Here is a 21,218-nt window from a genome sequence, read left to right as displayed (position 1 = left end):
TGTAACGTCACGGCGGTGTGTGACGCGCGAACACCTCGCGCCCGAACGCGAGGTACAACGCGGACGCGTTCGCCCGACACCGTATCACCGCGCCGACCAAACTTCGCTCGAGGGTGGACCGGATTTTTTCCATTCCGCGGCTCGAAAGCGACGGGCGACGCGCGAAGGATCTCACTTTTCAACGGTGCGACTATCTCCTCTCCGAGGCCTTTCGAATGGCGTTTCCTTCGAGAACCCCTTTGTACGCCGCTCTAGACGTCTTCCGTGTATCCAATCGTTCGCTCTTTCGTCGGACGATACAACGGCGAAAAGACTCGTCCAGCGAACGGTAGGTTCATAGATTTCCTTCGGAGAATTCGCGTCGCGACAGCGACGATCGTGGAACGAGGCAATCGGCGTCGGAAGCAACGAGCGCATCGAACGCCGCTCGAGATGGAAGGGGGCGGGTCGTAATGAATGAGCAGCGGTCTCGATTTTCCAGCGATCGTATGCGGATCGCGTAGTCAGGATAGCGATGATTGCTTGGCCGCAGCCCGGCGAACGGCCGGGAGTAATCTGTTAAATTACGCCGGGCAAAAACGATCGAAATTGCCTTTTAAGCCGCGAGACGGTCGTTACGGCACGATTCCGGCCGTCGGTAGGAAATGGCTCGGGTTACGGCTGTTATGACGGCTCGGGATCATCGATTAGATCCCGTTCTAATTAACGGCCCCGAGAAGTTGCCGGTATCAGCCGAACCCGCCTTATGCCGTTTCGCACGCCTCTCGTTGGAACTTCGCCAATTCGCTTATCCCCGCTCGAATGGACGCTCGTCTCGGGATCGTCGCGATCGACCGCCACTCGTCATCGTTACGCCGGACAATTACGAGTCCGTCCGGACGAGCCGGGGCGACCGGTCACGCTGAAATATCTTGCGCGCGAGCGGCGTCGCCGTCGGCCGCGAGACGAGTGATCGCTGGAACGGAATTTTCGAAGTTGAGAGCGGCGAAGCCCGGGGATTCGCTTTAAAACGGCCACGTCCGAGCTGGAAACCGGGCCGCGTTTGCGTACCGCGGCAATTGCCGGGGCGAGAAATGAGAAATTAACTGGACGCCGGCGATATGTCGCCCCGGCGGAGTCCATTTGAAATTTTAACGAAAACACCAGAAATTACTTAACGCGCGTGCGGAACCGTCCGCCTCGGCGGGCGCGTGTTTTCCGCGCGAATTAAGTGGTAAACAACCGGGAACACCGGCGAATACGCACGCACGTGCATCGACCCGGTGTCTTGACACTGTTCAGTCACGCGAGGCGTCAACGAACGCGCGTCGACGTTGATAGCGGGTAAAACGATTCGGCGAGGAGCCGTATCGCGCCGGTGGAGGCTCGGGCCACGTGCTGGCTTAACGGTTTCACGGTGAGCGATGACGCCGTAACGGCGAACAATAAGGGGGAAAAAGGAATGAGCGCTAAACTTCTACGGTCCAATGCTGTAAAGAACGAAGTGCGAGCGGTAATAAGCCGACGCGAGCGCGTTCAGCGGAACATAATGCAACGTGCTTCGCGCGGTGCATTATCCGCGGCTACGGCGCGACGCCGACACGGTTCTCTCTCGCGGCCGAGGAAAGATCCTCGGAACGAAGTTCGAAACTGGTATTTTTATTCGACGACGGATGAACTTCGCCTTGGAAGGAATTATTTCGGCTTGCTGGCGATACGGTGTTTCTACGCCTGAGGATACTCGCTGTTTCGTCGCTATTTCTGACGCGACGTTGTATTGTTATCGATACCGCGGTTAAGTAAAGCTGCGCGCGACAGCGGTGCGCTTTTCAACGTGGAAAAATGGGGACACGCGCGTGTCGGGGTGCATTTTTGCGAGTACGCCGCGATGTTTACGATATCGCGGGATAACACTATAGAAAAATAGCGGTCGACGCGCGCGGTTCGCCGGATCGTCGAGCGTCTAATCATTTTTGTGTTTTAGGGGGTCGATTAATCCCCGGAGTGCGGTCTGACCTACCTTTTCCGCGCGCGCGGCAGCGAGCTCGGCTCGGGTCAGGTTGGTCCGGGCAACCCTTAAAAATGGACACAGCGGATAGGGACACGGTCACGCCCGCAGTTTACTCGTTTATGTTCGGTACGATACCCGGCCGTTATCTTCTCCACTAAAAATAGCTGGCCGGCGGTATCGACCGGTTTAAAAACAGCCCGTACAACGATTAGGCCGGTCGATCGTTGGAACGTGCCGGCGGGACATTTTTCAATTATATTTTCCTCCGCTCGCGCCCGGTTTTAAGCTCTTTTATGGCGGAGCCCTGCACGGTCGTTCGCGTCCGCCGCTAACGGCTCGCGGAATAATATTTTCAAGCGGTCCCCGTCGCTTTGATCGCAGGTGTCGTGGGTGAGGCACAGGGACATCCATTTGCTGACCAGCGGACGCTACACGTACACGAGCGATCAGCGTTTCCAGGCGGTGCACACGCCGCACTCCGAGGAATGGATACTGAGGATACGGTACCCCCAAAAAAGAGACTCCGGTATCTACGAATGCCAGATATCCACCACGCCGCCCGTCGGACATTTTGTACAGCTCACCGTGGTTGGTAAGCGATCGAATCTTTTCATAGTTGACACCTTGCGCTCGCGGTGGTACTAGGAAGTCTGATATTTAACCCTTCGCACTCGAGAGGTGACTCAGTCACCACTTGATTAGATGTAGTGAAACTATAAAATTTGATATTCAATATTGAACTGTGTGTAATGCATCGGTGTGTGAGATATTAAAAAGCTTTGTTTCTCAATTCACTTGCGATTTCTCTTTGAGTTAATTTAAAACAATATCGTCTGTGTCTAGGTAGGAAATTTGAAATATTTCTAACGAAATACTTCTGAGTGCAAAGGGTTAGCACTAAAACTACCGAGCAGTTGACTCGACTTTTTGAAATTCCTCTATGCACTTCAAGAGTGCATTTATTGAGAATTGGTTTATAATTCAGTTCGTGTACTGCTAAATCAATTTCTTTAATAATTTCTCAGAGAAACATGTCTTTTTGGTAATTGCGAAATGAAGAAATCAGGAATGGGTCATTTTGAACCGTCTGGTAGTTCTAGTGTTAATGTTGAACTTGGTTTGATGACTCAATACGTGAAATATTGGGATAAAATAGATGTGTTCCTCAATGCACTTGTGATTTCCCTTTGAGTTAACCCTTTGCGGACGAACGTCGACATCCAGGCGAGATCAGATGTTCATATTTGGAAGACTAAGTCGCGAACAAATGATTTAATTAGTGAAACAGCAAGAAATTAGCACAGTAGTTTCCTGTTTTCCCATCAATCGAGCAATCGATATATAATTTAACTTCGTCTGCCAAAGGTTTTGTACATTTCAAAGAATCTTCGTCCGCGAAGGGTTAATTTCAAAGAATATCGTTTTCGCCTCGTCGAAAAATGTTAAATATTTCTAGTGAGAAACTTTCGAGTGTAAAGGGTCAACACTTTGCACTCGAAAGTTTTTCCCTGGAAACATTCAATAGTTTCCGACGGTACAGACGAAACTGTTTGAAACTAATTTAATAATTCACAGATAATTTAAACAACGAAGCTGTTTTATTTGAATATTTCGCATATCAGTACAAAGTTTCATTTAAAACATTGAATATTCAACTTCATAGTTCAGCCGTATCAAATCAAGTGGTGACCGAGTCGAGTGCAAACTACACTTCTCTACTGTCTATTTTATTATTCGTTGAATCTTCGACGGGAATCGTTAATAGTTAATCAATGAAACACGGAATAATCGATATCGAATCATTATCTATCGTTGAAAGGGTCTCCCATGCTTCCCGGCAGCTTCAATTTGAAAAGCGCCCGATCGCGTGGTCGGCGCTGCGTTAACGAACGTGCAATTTCGCGGCAGCTCAAGTTTCTTCACGGAAATGTCCCCTTAATCCCTGAGAGCTCCCTCTCATCGCTATCATTGCTCGATTACCTGCCGCGCTTTCATCGCGAGCAAACTTCTGCTTGTTACCTATTATCGTCATTGTTCGCGTCACGCGATTGTTCAATTGTCCGTCGTTAATGGAGCTCGTAAGTCGCGAACGCGGCAACATCTTCAGGTTCGCTCGTTTTCGCGGAACAACCGCGGTCGCTTAAACCGGAAGACACCCGCTCGGTTTCAATCTGAACTATTTCTTTCCGGCGCAATTTACCGCTCGAGATTTCCGCGAAGTGTGTGTCCGCCGGTCACGGGGAAGCCCGGAAAATCCTGTTCCAGCGTACGCGCTCGGATATTGGCCGCGAAGTCTCCGGCGTCCTTTATTCGGCCGTACGCGCAGGTTACGGGCGACGCGATGAAACCGGCGTACCGACGCGACGAGAACGGTGCCACGAACCTCCGGGCTGATTACCTAATAATTATCGCGGACAATAATCGCGATAACGTCACGGCCGAATCGGAAACCGATCGTCGAACGGCCGCGGCGAGTTTTATTCGATCGATACTTTAAAGCGGACGATTCACGGGGTTCGGACGCGGATGAACACCGCTCGGTGTACGGTCTTCCATCCGATTGCGTTGGTCCGCGCTCGTCAAAGTAACGCGATCATTTTGTCCCGCTTTTAACGAGATATCCGCCGTTCGTTTGATCGAGCTCGGATTATCGCGGCGCGTCTCGCGGAAGCTAATCCGCGGCGGTAACAAACGGGAACGCCGGCGCCGTAAAATTCCCCGGTACGAAACGATGATTACGCCGGAGCAACCGTGCCGCGACCTTCCGGCAGGAATTTCCTCGAAATTAATAGATCGTTTTGTCGGATAGTTTCGGCGCATACGTTCGGTGCCGCTTCCGCTCGTGACGTCGCCTCGTCTCGCTGCGTTCGCGTCTCCGGAAGATGCCCCCGTTCGCGACGGAGCGCCCTCCCGGCGTATTCCCTTGAATACGCTCGATACGCCTCCTTGCTTGTTCGTATAATTACGTCGTCGGAATAATAACGCGGCTCCCTTTCATGTCGCCGTCTCGTTACGCGTACGATTAAACCACCGATACCCGCTTCGCCGCCGCGGTATCTGTTTGGTTGTAAAGTTTATCGCGACGACTCGCGTTAGTCGCGTAATAATTTCACCCTCAACACCTGCTCGCGCTTTCGCCGTTCGTTGACGCGAGTGAATACCGATTGTAGCTGTTTCTCCCTCAGAATATCGGGAATGTATCGACGTGGGATGAAATCTTCCGCGTAAGATAAACTGCCGCGTGATAAACTCGAATTTCGATGAAACTCGCGCTCTATCGCGAACGAACGCTAGTTCGGAACGGTTCTCGAGGATGAGTCGAACGTTTCCAGGAATTGCAAATCAACAAGTGTAAATCGAGATGAGCGTTCAACGGAGGAAAAGTCGGCGGCGACGGAATCCGCGTGACGTGCACGTTGGACGTCTCCTCCCGAGCGACGACGCTTTTTCTTCCGGCCGTGAATTTAAACGCGAAAGAGTCGAAGAACAAACGAGGAGAAGTTCGAACGAAGAGGATCGATGAGAGGAAGCCGGGGATATCGAAGGAGCCGGGACCGACGGATTCCGACGACTCTTCTTCGTTCGTTTCTTTTCGGAAGGAATAGCTTCATTAGCTTCGCCGATAATTGGCTCCGTTCGTGACTTGCTTCTGCAAGACACTGGCCGACCTATTAAGGTCCTTATATACTGCAAAGACCGGTACTAAAGGACCTCCCGCTCCCCGTCGGATTACTTCGTGGAAAAAAAGGAATCGTAGCTTCCGAGTATCGAACTTTGCGTAGACTTCGGGGGGAAGGATCAGCTTATTCTCCCGCGTAGACGCAACGGAGCTTAAGGGCCGCGACGCTCGAGAAAGCGAGGGGAAAGGTCACCGCGCAGAAGAAACGACTTCCGAAGAATGTCGACGTTGATTCGTAACGAGAAGAAAGGACTCTCCAGGAATCATTTCGAGCCGGGGAAACGTCGCCGGGTAGATTGGAAAAAGACGGATTCGATGTCCGGTGATTTATAGTCTATCGGAGAAATTAGTTCGCTAAGCTGGATCGTCGGATCCTTTGGTTGGGATCACGCGGGATCCCCGGCGTATACCGTCAAATCAATCGGGAGAGCTTAGCCGTTGAATCAAATAATAGACTCCGTTACTCCTGCGAAAGGAATGGACGTGCGTCGAAATTCCCTTCGGGCCGCAGCCCGTTTTCTGGACAAAACTCAGTGATTTAACACAAACTACCGAGCAGTTGGATTGACTTTTGGAAATTCCTCTTGGAGAAACTCGAAGAGTCGGTCTATTGAGACTTTCATTGATTTACGATTCAGTTTGAGCTCGGTTAAATCAATTTCTTGAAGAATCTCACAGGGAAACAGCTGTTATCCTTTTAATCATTGCGCAAAGGAGGAATCAGGAGTAGGTCAATTTTGTTAGTCGTTAACGCATTACTGGTAACGAGAAATCTAGGTTTTATATAAAGACACTCAGCTATGCAACTTCGCTAATTACCACAGCATTGAAAAAAATATTAAATTTGATACGAATTGATTATCTACTTAAAATATATTACATTGATATCTGAGTTTTTCTAATTTTTCTAAGTTGATCTCACTGAAAAACGCCGAATTCAGACGAAAGTTGTAAAGTATAGAGCTAAACATATGGCGGTTATATTTTGTTTGCATTATGTCGATGTTACGAAGTTTTCTCAGTGACAATGAATATTCTGCGGTTCGATGCCGAAGTTATACAAATGGAAAAACAGAATTTACTTGTACTAAATCGTTTTTTGAAATGAAAATCATTTTGTACAGCAGGGACTGCTGAACTCATTGGTAACATTCAACTTTCATCGTGTAAATACTCGAATTTCGGTGTTTCGTGCGGTCCCTCGAGGAACGAGAACGTGTTTCTTGCTTAGCGCGGACAAATCGGCCCGTTTACTCGTAATCGTCGCGGAAACCTCCCCGGGACGAGAACGAAAGTATTTTTTCCCGGGGTTTCCGCGTCCGATTTCCAGTCGCGGCTCTCGGCCCGCTTCCCCGCGAAATTGAATTTGCGAAATCGAGTCAAGACGACATTTGCCTCGACTTTTTCCGCGTTCCTCCGTCCCGCTTTTAATTTCATAAAACGAACTTCGTTTTCGCTGAGCCAGACCGAAAAAGAGGGTATTTAAACATTTTAACTGCGCAGCTCCATGACAGAATAACGTTAGTCTCTCTACCGTCGAACCCGAACGCGTCCGTTGCCGCAGCGTTTCCCCCCTTTCGCTCGTCTCTGAAAGCCTCCGAGCATTCCGTCATCTTTTTTTTTCTCCTTTTTTTTCACGAAACGCGATCGCGGCTAATACCTTTCACGAGGGCGTAACGAATTTATCGCTCGAAAACAGAATCTAAGGCTGTCCTCGGTGAAACGTTCGATTCGATACGTTCCGATTTTATTGGGTGCGCGCTTTTTCAGCGGAAACCTACCGAGCAGAATCCCCGATTACGGGAAACGATCGCTCGCCTTTACAGCTTCTTCACGGGCGAACCTCTCGTCGCGTTTATCGCGATCGTTTCGAAACAATCGCGGCGAATTATTCGCGATAAACGCTGCCCGGGCTGCTCCTTTGAACTACGACGCCGCTTAAACGAATCGTGCCTCTATCGAATGCAATTTCAATTTGTCGTCGAATACCGGGAGCGTTAAAATTCAGTCCCGACGGTTTCGAATTAGCTGAAGCGATTTTCATTCGTCGACTTGTTCCTCGGGTCGCGTTAATTCTCGCCGAACGACGCTCGAACGCGGATTCCTTTCGATGTTCGAACAGAAAGCGAATTTCGCGCTCTTGACGTCGATCGACTCTCGAAGCGTCACGCGATCAGTCGAATGCTCCTTGGAGGTGGCTCGAATTTAAAGCTTACCACTCGCGTACGAAGTCTCCGATACAGACGGCTAAATAATCGACGTAAAAGGGAACGCTTATCGGCGAGCACGGATGAACGTGCACGCAGTCGCCTCGTAAACGACACTCGCCGCTGCAATTGAACCAGAATAGATTATCAACGGACCCATAATTGCCGAGATAACTTTAGTTTAAGCTGCAAACTGCGGGGCTGCGTTTTACCGCAAATATGCCGGAGTACGCGCTTCCCGCTCTCATGATTTATATCGCCGCGTGACGCGGTATCAGAGAAACGAAATAATTATTCGAAACAGTCCGGCACAGTCGAGTCGTTAATGCTCCGGAGCGTCCGGCCCGCGGTCGCTGAGCCACTCGTTCAGGAAATACTGCGATGCGGAGATTGCACGCGTATGCATCCGTGAGAAGTAATCGCCGCGGAGTCTCGACGAGTTCGGCTCTCAATTATGTGATGCAGCAATTACGCGATACGTTTGCCAATTTCATTATCGTGCGCTAAACCACGGCTACTCGGCAACTGCGCGTTCCGGTTTAACCCCCTGCCCTATGGTTTCTTTCTCGACTCTGACCGATACGGCTACTTTGTCATTGATAATTGTAGTATCTAGAATATTTATTGTAGGATGAATGGTTCGTTGTGCGTGCGTAAGGGCGACCAAGTCGTATTGCGACGGACCGGCGCCGGGACGTTTGGAAAATAGTGTGACTGCGTTTAGAGAATCTCGAGTGGCTGAAAGAATGCGAGGAAGAGTGTCTGGAACTGAGCGACTGGACCGTGAGAAAAGCGTGTACGTGACTGCGTGAATTTTGACTATGGACGAAAGATGCGAGTAGGGTGCAAGGGTGAGAAAGACAGAGCGAATGGGGGTGTGTTAAAAGCGAGTGGAAATGCGTGCATGAGGACATTTTGGTGAGAGACAGCGGAGAACATTTTTGTACGTGATAGAGAGTGTGTTGGCCTTCGTGGTATTAAGTTGTATTTCTACGTGTTGTCCATATTGTTTCCTAATTCTCTTTTTACTGAAGATCTACCTTTTCGATATCTATAATAATAGTAGCCCCAGTATAAAATTGGGGGCTCAGCCGGGAATACTATATAGTTTATTGGAAAAAGAGAAACATTCTAATCATATGTTATACCTGTAACGAGAAATCTCGTTTTTACATAGACACTTAGCTATGCAACTTCAATTACTACAGTATTTGAGAAAATATTAAATTTGGTTCGAATTGATTATCTATTTAAAATATATTACACGACAGTGTATCTGAATTCCTGTATGTGTAATGATATAAGTTGATCTCATTGAAAATTGCCATCCGGACAATTTAGTTCTCTGAAAATTAGCCGGTGCCTAATGTGTCGAGTATAATAGTTGATTGTAGAGGAATAATATTTACTTCGAATTCGAATGAACTGAGTAATATATATATTTGTTGAGTCATGTTGAAAATCTTCACCACGAGTCTCACTCGTCGTTGTAGGCCAAGGGATTATGGGGGTGATCGACACCGAAGAAAGATGCGAAATTTTAGAGAGAACACGCGAGAGGAATGCGTACTCCCGAAAAAGACGGTGTGCTGCTGGCTCTGTTTACACTTCGTCGAACGTACAAGATGTTCGGAGTGGTTAGATTTACGCATAGACGTAATGCTAATGGAGCATTTCGGTGTATGTATACTGTTATTTTTAGATAGAGCCGACGACGAACACGCTTTGATGTACCCGGGCATGGTTGTTATGGTGGGAACGTTGAAGTTAAACTTAGTAAAAGGGATAGCAATAGAAGTGATCCGATAATAACACGTTCAATTTTTTGAAAATTTATTAAAAAGTCAAAGATAGGCATTTTAGTATCATGTATACTGCGCTTATTTAATTTCATTTAATTGTAAAAGTGTAAAAGCCCCACTTAGCCAGAACAGGAAGTTTAAAAAAAACGGTACGACACGTAACGTGATAATAGTAATAATAATACTAATAATAACAACAATAATAATAGTAATATATCTAATAATAATGTAATAATAATAGTAACAGTAATACACGCGCAATAGTGAGGAAATTCCTGAATCCCCAAACACAAATAAGAACACATCCATACTTTGTGCAAACCCGTACGGATGCAGTACCCGGTAATAACCGTGAGAACATAAACATAATAATAATAACAGTTATTATGAATACACAGGGTGCTCATTAAAGTAAGATGCAACACAGTAAATCCGAATAATCGACGCGAGACGCGACTAAAATGATTTCGAATCGTTCCGGGAAGTGGCCATGAGACGACAGAAAAAGGAAAATCGCGAGCACGAGTCAGTCGTTCACTGAGAATATAGATAAGAGGGCGACCGAATTCCAGCGGAATCGCGGGGAAATTTCGCTGGTACGTCGCTCGGGCATGGAATCGAGTGAAATACGCGCAACGATTACGAAAATCTCGATAGTTAGTTCTCCGCCGTTAAAAGCCCGTACCATTAGCAAAGAATGTCTCGTTCTAGAAGGGGCTTAAAGGCCGGGCGTAACGAGAGCGGGTCGAGAGGGTGAACCGAACGGTCGTTCCCGATTTGATTTAATACCATTATGTTTAACCCCTACGGGCCCGCGATATATCCGCGCAACGTTATTCCGTCTGTTCCCGACGTGGCCGAGAACAATGAAGTCTACGGAGCCCCGTACTTCGCGTAGAACCGTCGGGAGCGAGTAATATAGCGGAAGAAAGTTTATTCAAAGAGATCTTCCGAAAGGATCGGCGAAGTAGGGTAGGATCGTTGGACAAGCATGCACCTGATTTGAATTTCAATCAATTCCAGGGAGCTCCGGAACTCTCGGGAATCGTTCCGCGGAGATTTACGTTCAAAGTATTCTTAATTGAGCACCGCCAGCGATATCCGTAATAAACTAATGTTCCAGATGGCAAGGCAGCCGCGGTCTTTGCGCGGTTTAATTTGCATGGCAGCGTCGCGTCGCGTCGGTACGCTCCGGAAAGCCGCACTGCGACTACCACCGCCGGAAGAAGAGAGCCACGAAAACGTTAAAGAGCGATTAATTCGGGGGAGAATTGTTTCGCGTTGGACTTCAGAGGGCGGCTCGCCTCGGGGAATCTTGTTCCTCGATAAAATCAGGAGCCGGCACGCCGCGCGCAATTTATTGCTAATACGCGCCACGTACCCGTCATCGTGACGGATTAACGAGGCGCCGTTGAAAATGCAAAAAGCTTTAATTTCAATGACTATAGGGGCCCGCGTGCGCCGAGCCGCGCTGTATAATTACAAGGTAAAAGGGGAGACCGGATCATCGTGATAACAATACTCGAACCTCGCCCCGTAACAACGTGCTATTGTAATTACCCCTCGCGCTACCAAGTGCAACGTGCTATTTTCGTGAAAATACGAGGACTCACGCTCGCCGCCGCCACACGGCAACATTCTCCGTCGGCCGAGGGAAACTTGCCGTCGGTCGAATAATTCGCTCAAGAAATCCCGCGAACTTTTTATTTTCTTCGATCCGTCGCCGCTGTGCGGCCGCGTGCGGACGAAACTCTGAACTTCGATCGTTCGTGTAATGAAAATTGAAGGTTATCGATGCTATGCAGTTTCTGTGTAAAATGATTTTCATGTCGGAAATCAAAATTTTTAAATCTCGTTTCTCTATATATTTAACGTTGGCATCGAAATGCAAGATATCTGTTATTATTGAACAAACTTAATATTTGTTAATATTAAAGAAAAGCAGGAACAATTATTAATTATTTAGTGTTACAATCTTTGCGTCACACTATTGTCAACTTAGTTACGTTATTGAACATTTTCATTGGTCATCGGTTATCTTGCATCTTACGATTCGTTTCAATTTAGAAGCACCCGTCATCTGTGACTGACATGGCGCTTAACGTGTTAACCCTTGGCAGTCCTATATCAAGTCAGACTCGACATTTCATTGCAACGTCTAGTTATTTTAACAATTTTTTCTATATTTATTTATAGTATCGCAATTGTACCATTTGAAGGTACCATTTCAATGACTCCCAAGTATTCTTCAATAAATCATCACATTAACACTAGAACTATCAGACGGGTCAGAATCATCCTGATTTTTGTACACTTACTGAGGAGGTACAGATACTTCATTCAGAAATCGTTAAAGAAATTAATTTATTAACACCTACACTGAAATATAAACCAATTGAAATCTTAACACATTGCGTACCGGTAACGAGAAATTTCGTTTTTATATAAAGACACTTAGCTACGCAACTTCGCTAATTACCACGGCATTGAAAAAAATATAAAATTTAATTCGAATTGATTATCTATTCGAAATATATTACACAACAATATCTGAATTTTTCTATGTATAGTGATATAAGTTGACCTCAGTGAAAATTGCCATCCGCACAATTCAGTTTTCTGAAAATTAGCCGGTACGCAATGTGTTAATAAATACACAGTTATAAGTTTTATACAGAAATTTTGAGAAGTCAGTTTAAGTGCTTGGCAGTTCTAGTGTTAACACGTCCCGTGCCACGGAAACTTCGGTTATATTTTGCTTATGAACTGTATCGAATTTTTCAATAAAATAATAAGTTATATTCAAGTTTCTGGTCATTTTTATATATTTCGATATTGTTCCTTTATGTTTTCACTGCTTCGTAACGTATACCGCCGATCGTGACCATATATCCATTAAAAATATTTTCTTACAAACGTTGGCGTGTACCACGCGTGGTACACGTGGCAGGGAACGTGTTAAGCTATAAATGAGATAACATCGAACCTCAAAGTGAGAAGCCAAAAGCACTTCGGGCAAAGAGTTAAGTTATTGAGTTTTCACCAGAAAACGGCACTGCGCGTCGCCGGACGCGCGCGAGACCTCGGACTCCGCATGGAAATTACATCCGACGAGTTCTCCCCATGGGCAGCTCGACTGCACTCCGAAGACTTTGCAACGAGCCGACAGACCGTAACGATGTTCGTCCGTTGTAATTCTTGCGATCCGAGGAAAGAGTATCCGCGGCACGGTTGGATCACGTAGATCCTTTCGGGAAGGGGTCTGAATCCCGAGGAGAGTTAACGAGCCGGTTCCACGATTTCGAACGTCGAGAATTAAACTGATCCTCTTTTATGGAGTTTGTAAATTTTTCGCGGTGTTCATTTGCGAGCTTTCAGCTCCGGGCGCCGGTGGCAATGGGAAAAGCTTTTAACGACCGTGGAAGAGTCGGGTGTGTCTGTTACCGTCACGGGCACCGCGGCGGCGGTAACGGAAGTGATTTCTACAGGACCGTTGCTTAATCCTGTTTCGATAATCCTCCGCCGTCGGGACACTCGCCGGTGCAACTCCCCGATTAAGCTAACGGGAAACCAAGCGATTTCAAAGGAATCAAAGGGAAGATTTAAATAAAGTAATTCCGATCTCTAGTCGCCGCGATTTGTCTCTAAAAACTTTCCGAGTCGTAAACCAATTTCCTCTGCTGTGATCCTCGACCGTGTTACTCGTATCTTCGGCGCTTCGATCCTCCCGTAAACGGGACGTCAGTTTCGAAGGTAATTTGAAGGCGGTTCGCCGATTTCGTGAACCTTAAGGTTTCGCTCTTCGCGAACTATAGAAAGACCTCAGCGGATGCAGCGAAATTACATACCAATTGCTTAATCCTTTACAGGGCAAACTATTTTTTTGATGATAATTCGTATTCCCTACCCTATACATATTAGAAATACTTTAGAAAACAATTATTATTGGACATTTTTTTCAAAATTTTCCTACATTTCTTGTTTCATGGTGATACCTATTCGTGCCACCAACCGATTTTGCCTTAAGGATCAAAATGGTGAAGAGTCCCTGTAATTTGACCCGTAATGAAAGTGGCATCTATAAGTGCCATCAATTTATAAAGGGTTAAGCAGTAGGAAAAGAGGAAAGTGTATATTGATCTCTTGCTGTTCGAATAATTAACGCATTGTACGCGGAAAATGTAGAAATACCATTTGCATGTATTGTCGAGTAGCCAAACCATGATTATTTGACAACATTTCTATATTATAAATAATAACAATACCATTTAATCAAATGATTTAATATTATATTTGTTCCATTTCGACTATTTTGCACTATGAAATCGCGCGGCATTCAACGTGTTAAATAAATACTTGTACAACTTCATTAACATTTTTGATAAAAGTAGATAGGTGATTCCTTTCGCGTATGACTGAAAGTATTTCTATGGATACTCCCGAAAATATATTGAATAATAAATAAATAAATTAACTGTAACTGATATAAGTTGAAATGAACAAAATGGCCGGCACACAATGTGTTAAATCATTTATTCGCTACAATCTTTACGGTGAAGATTTTCAACATGATTCAACAAATATGTATATTACTCAGTTCATTCGAATTCAAAGTAAATATTATTCCTCTGTAATCAACTATTATACTTGAAAGGAAATATAGGCGTAACGTATGCTTCCAATTTTTCTCTTCTTCCAATAAATTATTAACGACAAAGTAGCCGTATCGATCAGAGTTGAGAAAGAAATCATAGGCCAAGAGGTTAAGGTTCCCACGGAAAACGACAGAACGGACAGAGTGAGAAGACACAGGTTCAAAGAGACGGGGAGGAGCGACGGCGAAATGGCGACGATTATCGTTGCACGTAGCCGAGCAAACAATTACCTGAGTCTGCTACTCCCGTTTCGATAATCTCCTCATCTCCTCGCTGCTACCGTCCGTTGCAACGAACCTGGCACTCTCGTCTGAGTGGTCAGTTTCGAGGCGCACGCCTTCCTCGCACGGATCTTCAGCTCTGACATATGATTCGCTGCGGCGCTCACGCACACTACTCGTGTCGCGCGACGAAGAGTGAGGAGAGTCATTTCCAGACTCGCCATTGGATTTCTCGAAGCGACAGTATCCGCCCCTGTGATGTCGCGAGTGTCAGGTTCTCAGCAACTGACGGTACCACTGTACACTCGAGAAAGGAGGAAGTAAAGAAGAACGGAAGGAGATCAGACGCGAGAGACGGGACCGTTTAAACGACGCGTGCGTCGACGCGATAAGGAGAACGAGTCGTAACAAGATGCATTATTATTTGCCAGTGAACGCCACCGGATGCTCGCGGTGTATGCTCTCGAATAAACGGGGAAACGAAAAGGTAGGGCGAAAAGATGGCAGGGACAGGCTGGAACGGGCGAGTCCCTGTAAAACAGGAAACGACCAAACGGGATAAACGGCGCGCGGCTCGGCGGGGATGCGGGTGATAGAAGGTTTCGTTAGTTCAATACGGTGGCGAATGATTTCCAATGTTGGCGAGGCGCCAACCTCTTTCCACTCGGTTAAACCGAAATAAAGGATGTCATATTGAGAATTTGCCGCGAGTAATGTCCCCGGCGCTTCCGGCCGACCCCCGAGGTCCGATTCTGGGCCTCTGGTCGATCACGTCTATCCGTCCGTCGTGCGTCGCCGGGAAGAGGAGGGCGGGGAGGGACGTTATTTTTCGGGATTAACGGGAACGATAAAACTGCTCCGTCATCGCGACCGGGAATAACGATCCGAGGGGATCGTTAGCCGACGGTGGTCGAAAATAACCGCCGAGCTTTTACCGGGCCTTCCATTAGGATTGCACTCGCGGTCGAACGGCGCGATGTTACGTGGAAATTTATCGTTCGGCTGTGATTAATCCGTCGCGAGAACATATTACGGCTTGCTCCGGCAAACCGCCGACAAACGCTTGTCCCACTGCATTCCAGGTAAACGGATATTTGCAATTAATCGATCGCCGCTCTCAAAGTTCCGTGAATAATCGCGGAACTTGTCGCGGGTTCCGGCGTTGCGTCGCGTGCCGTTCGCCAACCGATAACTGTCCGCGGTCGCGGCGGCCGAGAAAATAAGTGGATGGGTCGGCTCGCGTCGCAATTTCACGTTACGTTAGGTAATCCGGTTCGCCGATGGGGAGCGAAGTCGGTCTATCCTCGAAAACTGGGCTCGCAACGCGACGCCGCGATGTTGCCTTCGGTGAATCTGTTACGGGGAGCGTGGCGAAGGGGTACGAGGGAAATTTGGATTCGCGGAATTAGAATGTATCTAATTTTGCTAATAGTATACTCTTATTTGGAGGGAAGTCTTGTTTAGATTTGGAGATACGCGACTTGTGTATTCTGGTTAAACTGGTCCAAGAACTTCACCGTTGCATTGCGAAACGGTCTCGGCTCTTCGTTGCACTGTCTAAAATTGCCAACTATCGGATCATAGTATCACTTTCAGACATTTCTTCTCCTTTTGATTATTTATTTTTGTTATAGCCTACTTAGAAATGGAAAAATCCATTTTTTTACAATGTAAAAATAGAAAAGTATTCAGTTTCCGACACGATAAGCGTTTGCAAAGTCCCATGGCAGTCGAACGGTTGAGGATTCTAAACAGAGGATTTAACCGTTTGGATGCTAAACAACTTTTGTGGATATTTACCAAAGATGCGGAAGTGATTGGGTGTGTATACGAAAAAATTAATAAGAGTAGTTATCTAATAAGATCACAAATATTGTGTTATTGCAAAAAAATATCAAAAAGTAACATTTATTCAAATAAATTTACTCTGATTTATTTCTTGAAAAACATAGTAAGAAAATTATAATTGATACTGATAAACAGAAGCGCCTCCGTGCGCTCCGCAATTTTGGCACAACAAAAGATTCAGCACTCAAACGGTTAAGCTTCGAATGTCTAATTAACTTGATTAGAAAAATACTTGGTACGGTTGGTTATCGCTCGAGTATCAGTGGGAAGTGATCTTTGTAGCCCGATACATCCAGGGACCAGGACACGGTCGTTTCGCGCGGTTAACGTCGCAACGATCGCGCCTTATTAGGCCATGGATATTTCAGTAGCCTTTCTCGGCGGACTAAAATTTGGTCGCGCATTAGAGTCGGGCTATCTTAACCGTTATCACGGGCTTTTGCGCGAACGGCTCTTGTTGAACAGTTCAGTCGGAGTTTCCTTACGAGCTCCGTAGAACCGTTTTCCAGGGAGCGCGTCGTAACGCGCGGTCGTCTCATCCCCGGCAACACGGTCGGAACGCGAGCGTTCACCGGGGAAACGCGACCAGCATCTTATCACGTTATTAAGGAGACGTTAATTCGCGAAATATTTCAACTATTCGCACCTCCGCGCAGAGTCCCCGGAGTCTTTCGAGGAAGAAACAAAAGACTCCCTCGCGCGAGACGACTCCGTCATCGTTCAGGCGGCTCGTTCGATTATTCAATGGCACTTTGAAACTGTTACTCGGCTCCGGCGCGATCAAAGAACTTTCCGCGTCCTCGGGTACGGAATATTACAAGACTCGTAAGTTCCGAGAGGCGGCGAAAGCGCGGCTCGATTATTAGCCTCGCGCGTCCCGAATGGAATAATTATGGAACGTCTCCGGACGACGGATCCGCTCGCGGCCTTGGGAATACTTTCCGCGGACCCTTTCGCGATCGTTACTCCCCCATCGGTGCGTTTCCACGGGGAGCGTACCAATTTCCTAAATCCGAGGCAAAGCCGTCGCGTAAACCGAGCCCGAACTACGATCCCCAACGCCAGGCGGGACGAAATACGATCGCGATGGAAGCGCGACCGAAAAATTTTCCGCTTACGTTTCAAAGATAAGTCCCTCCATCCCGGGAGGCCGACGCGTATCCGTCGTTACGAGTAATTTAGCGGAGAATTCAATTACGGCTGAAAATATCTTTGCGAAATTGATGGAAGATAAGGGTCCGTAGAACTCCCTTTATCCGGGGGCGCGATCTCTAATGAAATTCTTAACTGCCGGTTATTAAAATCATTTTCTTCGTTCAATAAAGGCGACGATATTGGACCGAAGGAGAGATTTTCTTGGTGAATTCTTCTGAGATAAGAGACCATGAAATACCGCTTTATCAAGTTTCTTGCGAGCTCTACGATCTTATCTGCAGCCAGTTCCCGCGGAATTGTAACTCGATCGAACACCGTCGCCGCGCTCGCTCGACGGCGTTTCGATTTCCAGTTTTCCTTTCTTTCTTGCGCCCGCTTTACCGTCGATAAAAAGGGAAGCCGGATCACGTACGATCTCGGCGTTCGTTTCCCGCGATGGCCGCGGCACGACCGGCAAATCAACGGACGTAACGTTTTCCGGTTTGACTTGCAAATTCGCCGCGTGGAAACGTTGCAGGAAACGCGAGCCTAACGGAGTCGCAACTGGGTTATGGTTGCGGAAAGCACGCGTAATGCCGCGTAACGTCGCACGGTGGTCTCGAATGGACGGAACATGGCCGAAAACCCGAAACATAGTTCAATCGAATCAAAAGTCTGTGTCGTGCGGTTTTTCGGGTTGTTGATTATGAATCCGAGCTTAAAATTATCAAGGGCGGAATGGGGAATTCAAAATGGCGGATCTGTGTATCGGAATATTGTTGGCACCGCTGAAAAAATTAATATGGTAATGTTTTTTGGGTTGGTGATTATGTATCCGAGCTTAAAATTATCAAGGACGGAATGGGGAATTCAAAATGGCGGATTAATATGGTAATGTTTTATGGCCTGCTGATTATGAATATAAATTTAATATTTAAACGGCAATCGTTAATAAGTGATATTAAGAATTTGATTGAAACTGAATATTTACAAATTTATTACAGAAATTGAAAATATAGAATATAATATAATACAGAAATAGATATTTTCTATATAAATATAATTAAAATATTGCAAGTAATTGGAATTTTCATCATCTTCGGTCTAACTGGAACACAATTCAGAATCATCTAAATTTCGTAGCTAGTGTGACACCTAGTTTCAGCTGATTTCTATAAATATTCTAACATAGAAACACAAACAAGCTTGAACAAGAACTATTACCTCACACATTCAATATCCATTACGTTCAAGCTCTTCCCTCTTACGCCACATTTTTCAATTACAAACCGCAACTCTCAACTGTCTTATATAATTCACTATTAAAAAACACTACTTACCTCCATAAATATCTCCGTATCACAAAATTCAATTCACCAAACCCGTTCAAAACTTCCTCGCTTTATCCTTCATTCTATAAAATCACGTCTAACCACAAGTCAACTGACCAATGACAGCAAATTTTTGCAATCCGGAAACTTCGCAAGTAGAAGTGATTAACCCAACCTTCCACATCCTCATATACATATCTCCAAGGTACCTAATCCGCAAACAAACTTGTCACCAGCGAGAAGTTCATTCCCAAGCTTTAACCAGACTTTTAAAAATTCTACGTCACTCGTCGCAAAGCGAGGAAACGAATCTCGCAGTGCTTCAGTCAGGACTGAACGCAATCAGAAAAGTTATAAATTTCCTTCCGAAATCAATCGTAAAGGTGGATCGATCGGTATCTCTCCGTCCGACGCGACGTCCGTCAGGAAGCCGGCGAGCACGCAAAACCGCGTGACTATCGGCGAGCGTGTCCATATATCGCGGGACGCAATCAATTTCTATCGGTAATGGCGTGGACGGTGGATTATTATCGGGCCGGAGGAATGCTCATCCCGGTGATAGAAGGACCAGGCGTGGATATGGCGCGTAACACATGGAGCCCGGCTCCTGAAACCGAAGAGAAGAGGAACCGTAATAATGCACGCGCCGGCTGCACGCCTGTCTCGCGTTCGTCCTGCGTTCGTTCCAGGTTAAGCCACACCGAATACCGTCGGCCGTGTATATCTGTCGCGTTGACGTCCTCGATCACGACGAAAGGACACCGGCGAGTCCGGCATTATCGTCCTCCCGAACGCCGGTCACGATTTTCAGCCGCAATGGAAATCGCTTTTCGAACGAAGCTTCCCGCTTCCGTGGGACAGCCCGAGGCTTCATCATTGATCCCAGCCTCTTTTCACGTTCCCGAATAATTTATCTGGCCGGCCGGGAAGGTGTTGTTCGAACGGGTCACGCGGAAACTGATGGCCGGTCCGCTTCCAGATGAAACCCTACACCGAATCGAACGGGTCCCACTTCCGGGGAGCAAATTTCAGGCACGGCCGCCCCGGGAAAACTTGGTTGAGAAATTACGGGCTATCGGTCGACGCCACCGGTCGCGCCGATCCGTCGCGATGGCTCGAGGAATAAAACAATTCGCACGGGCTCGAGTCGCTGTCGAAAGTCACCCGCGCTCGGCCGTGTATTTCATTTCGTCTGTTCGGCTCTCGGAAGGGAACCGCTGAAAGTCCAAATCGAGGGAAGAGGAGAATTCCCCGGGAAACCGCAGAATCGACGGGATTAGGTTTCGGGATTTCTGTGTATCAACGTCGGGGAGAATTCTATTCCGAGCGGAGCGTCGATTTACTATCTCCCTACTTGTTCGCCTTTTTTGCGTGGAATCGGGAGCAGCGGTGATTCAATTGTGGCCGAAGTCGCGGTCGAATTACGTATCCGTTTGCCTCCTCGATTTATTTCCCGGCGTTGCCTGGAGGTCGGCCGAAGATCGATGGCTCGGTCGGATATTAATTCGGCGAATCGGTCGGACGTTGCAGTCGGTTATCGGCGGGATACCCTACGATAATAGGGATCGGAGACCGAAATACGTAATGGGATACCAACCGGCTACCTTGCACGGATCGCTCGGACGCGGCTGTTCAAAGCGCTCGTTTCTCTCCGTTTGTCCGGAATCACGTTGCGGAATTCAATCCCGGGAACGGGGGATGATCGATAGGTTTCCTAGTGTGATTGACTGTCTTCCAGCCGACGGTGTCGTCCGATTTTCTACCTCAGAAGTCGGCAAGTTTTCGCGGTCGCCGCGAGAGTGAACGGCTCGCGGTTCCCTCGGATCTCGTGGAAATCGCAGGCGATATGCAGCGTTGCTCGGTGATCGATGGACAGAATCGAGTCTAGTCCACTGCGTCGATTTGTCCCGTTGAAGTTCGGCCCGCGATCGATCGGTTAGCCTTGCAGGTGCCGCGGCGAATCCCCTTCGAGGCAGCCACTAAGGAACGGATGGATTATTCCTGGAGGAGTGAATTCTCGAGGCGCCGCTACTACCTCGTAAAACGTCTGCTATACCGATATCCACGGCCCCCCTTCCACCCTTCCACCCTTCCACCCCGGCCGCACCCGTTGAAAGTTCTCCGAGGAGAAGCAATATGCCGTTCAGGGAGCGCGACGCCGCCACCGCCGCCGCCTACGCTCAGGGACGCGCTCCTCCAGAGGAAATGAAGATCTCTCGCCGCTGTCGGGATCAGCCCGAGCGGACAGCGGACCGAGTCACCGTGGAAAATGCAGATACCGTGATCCTCCGCAGCGGCGATGAGCAACCTGCGACCTTCCACCCCTCGAGATGCTTACGCGCAGCCGACCG

At 47.3% G+C, this 21,218-nt stretch overlaps 1 protein-coding gene across 5 annotated transcripts in view; it reads left to right on the top strand.

Moving 5' to 3' along the window:
* Positions 1-21,218, top strand: part of LOC116429629 (zwei Ig domain protein zig-8) — a 70,122-nt gene that overhangs the window by 37,926 nt on the left and 10,978 nt on the right. For all 5 annotated transcript variants that reach the window (XR_012999630.1, XR_012999631.1, XR_012999629.1 and 2 more), the window contains one exon: positions 2,372-2,582. Coding sequence is in view for 1 of the 5 variants with exons in the window: in XM_076371799.1 (XP_076227914.1) it covers positions 2,372-2,582 (211 nt within the window). In the remaining 4 variants the exon portion in view is untranslated. The remainder of the gene's footprint in view (positions 1-2,371; positions 2,583-21,218) is intronic.

The sequence above is a fragment of the Nomia melanderi genome, chromosome 10, assembly GCF_051020985.1.
Source record: "Nomia melanderi isolate GNS246 chromosome 10, iyNomMela1, whole genome shotgun sequence".
NCBI classification, from domain to species: domain Eukaryota; kingdom Metazoa; phylum Arthropoda; class Insecta; order Hymenoptera; family Halictidae; genus Nomia; species Nomia melanderi.
Note: the sequence above shows the minus strand (reverse complement) of the source record. Positions and strands in the feature narration are given on the sequence as shown.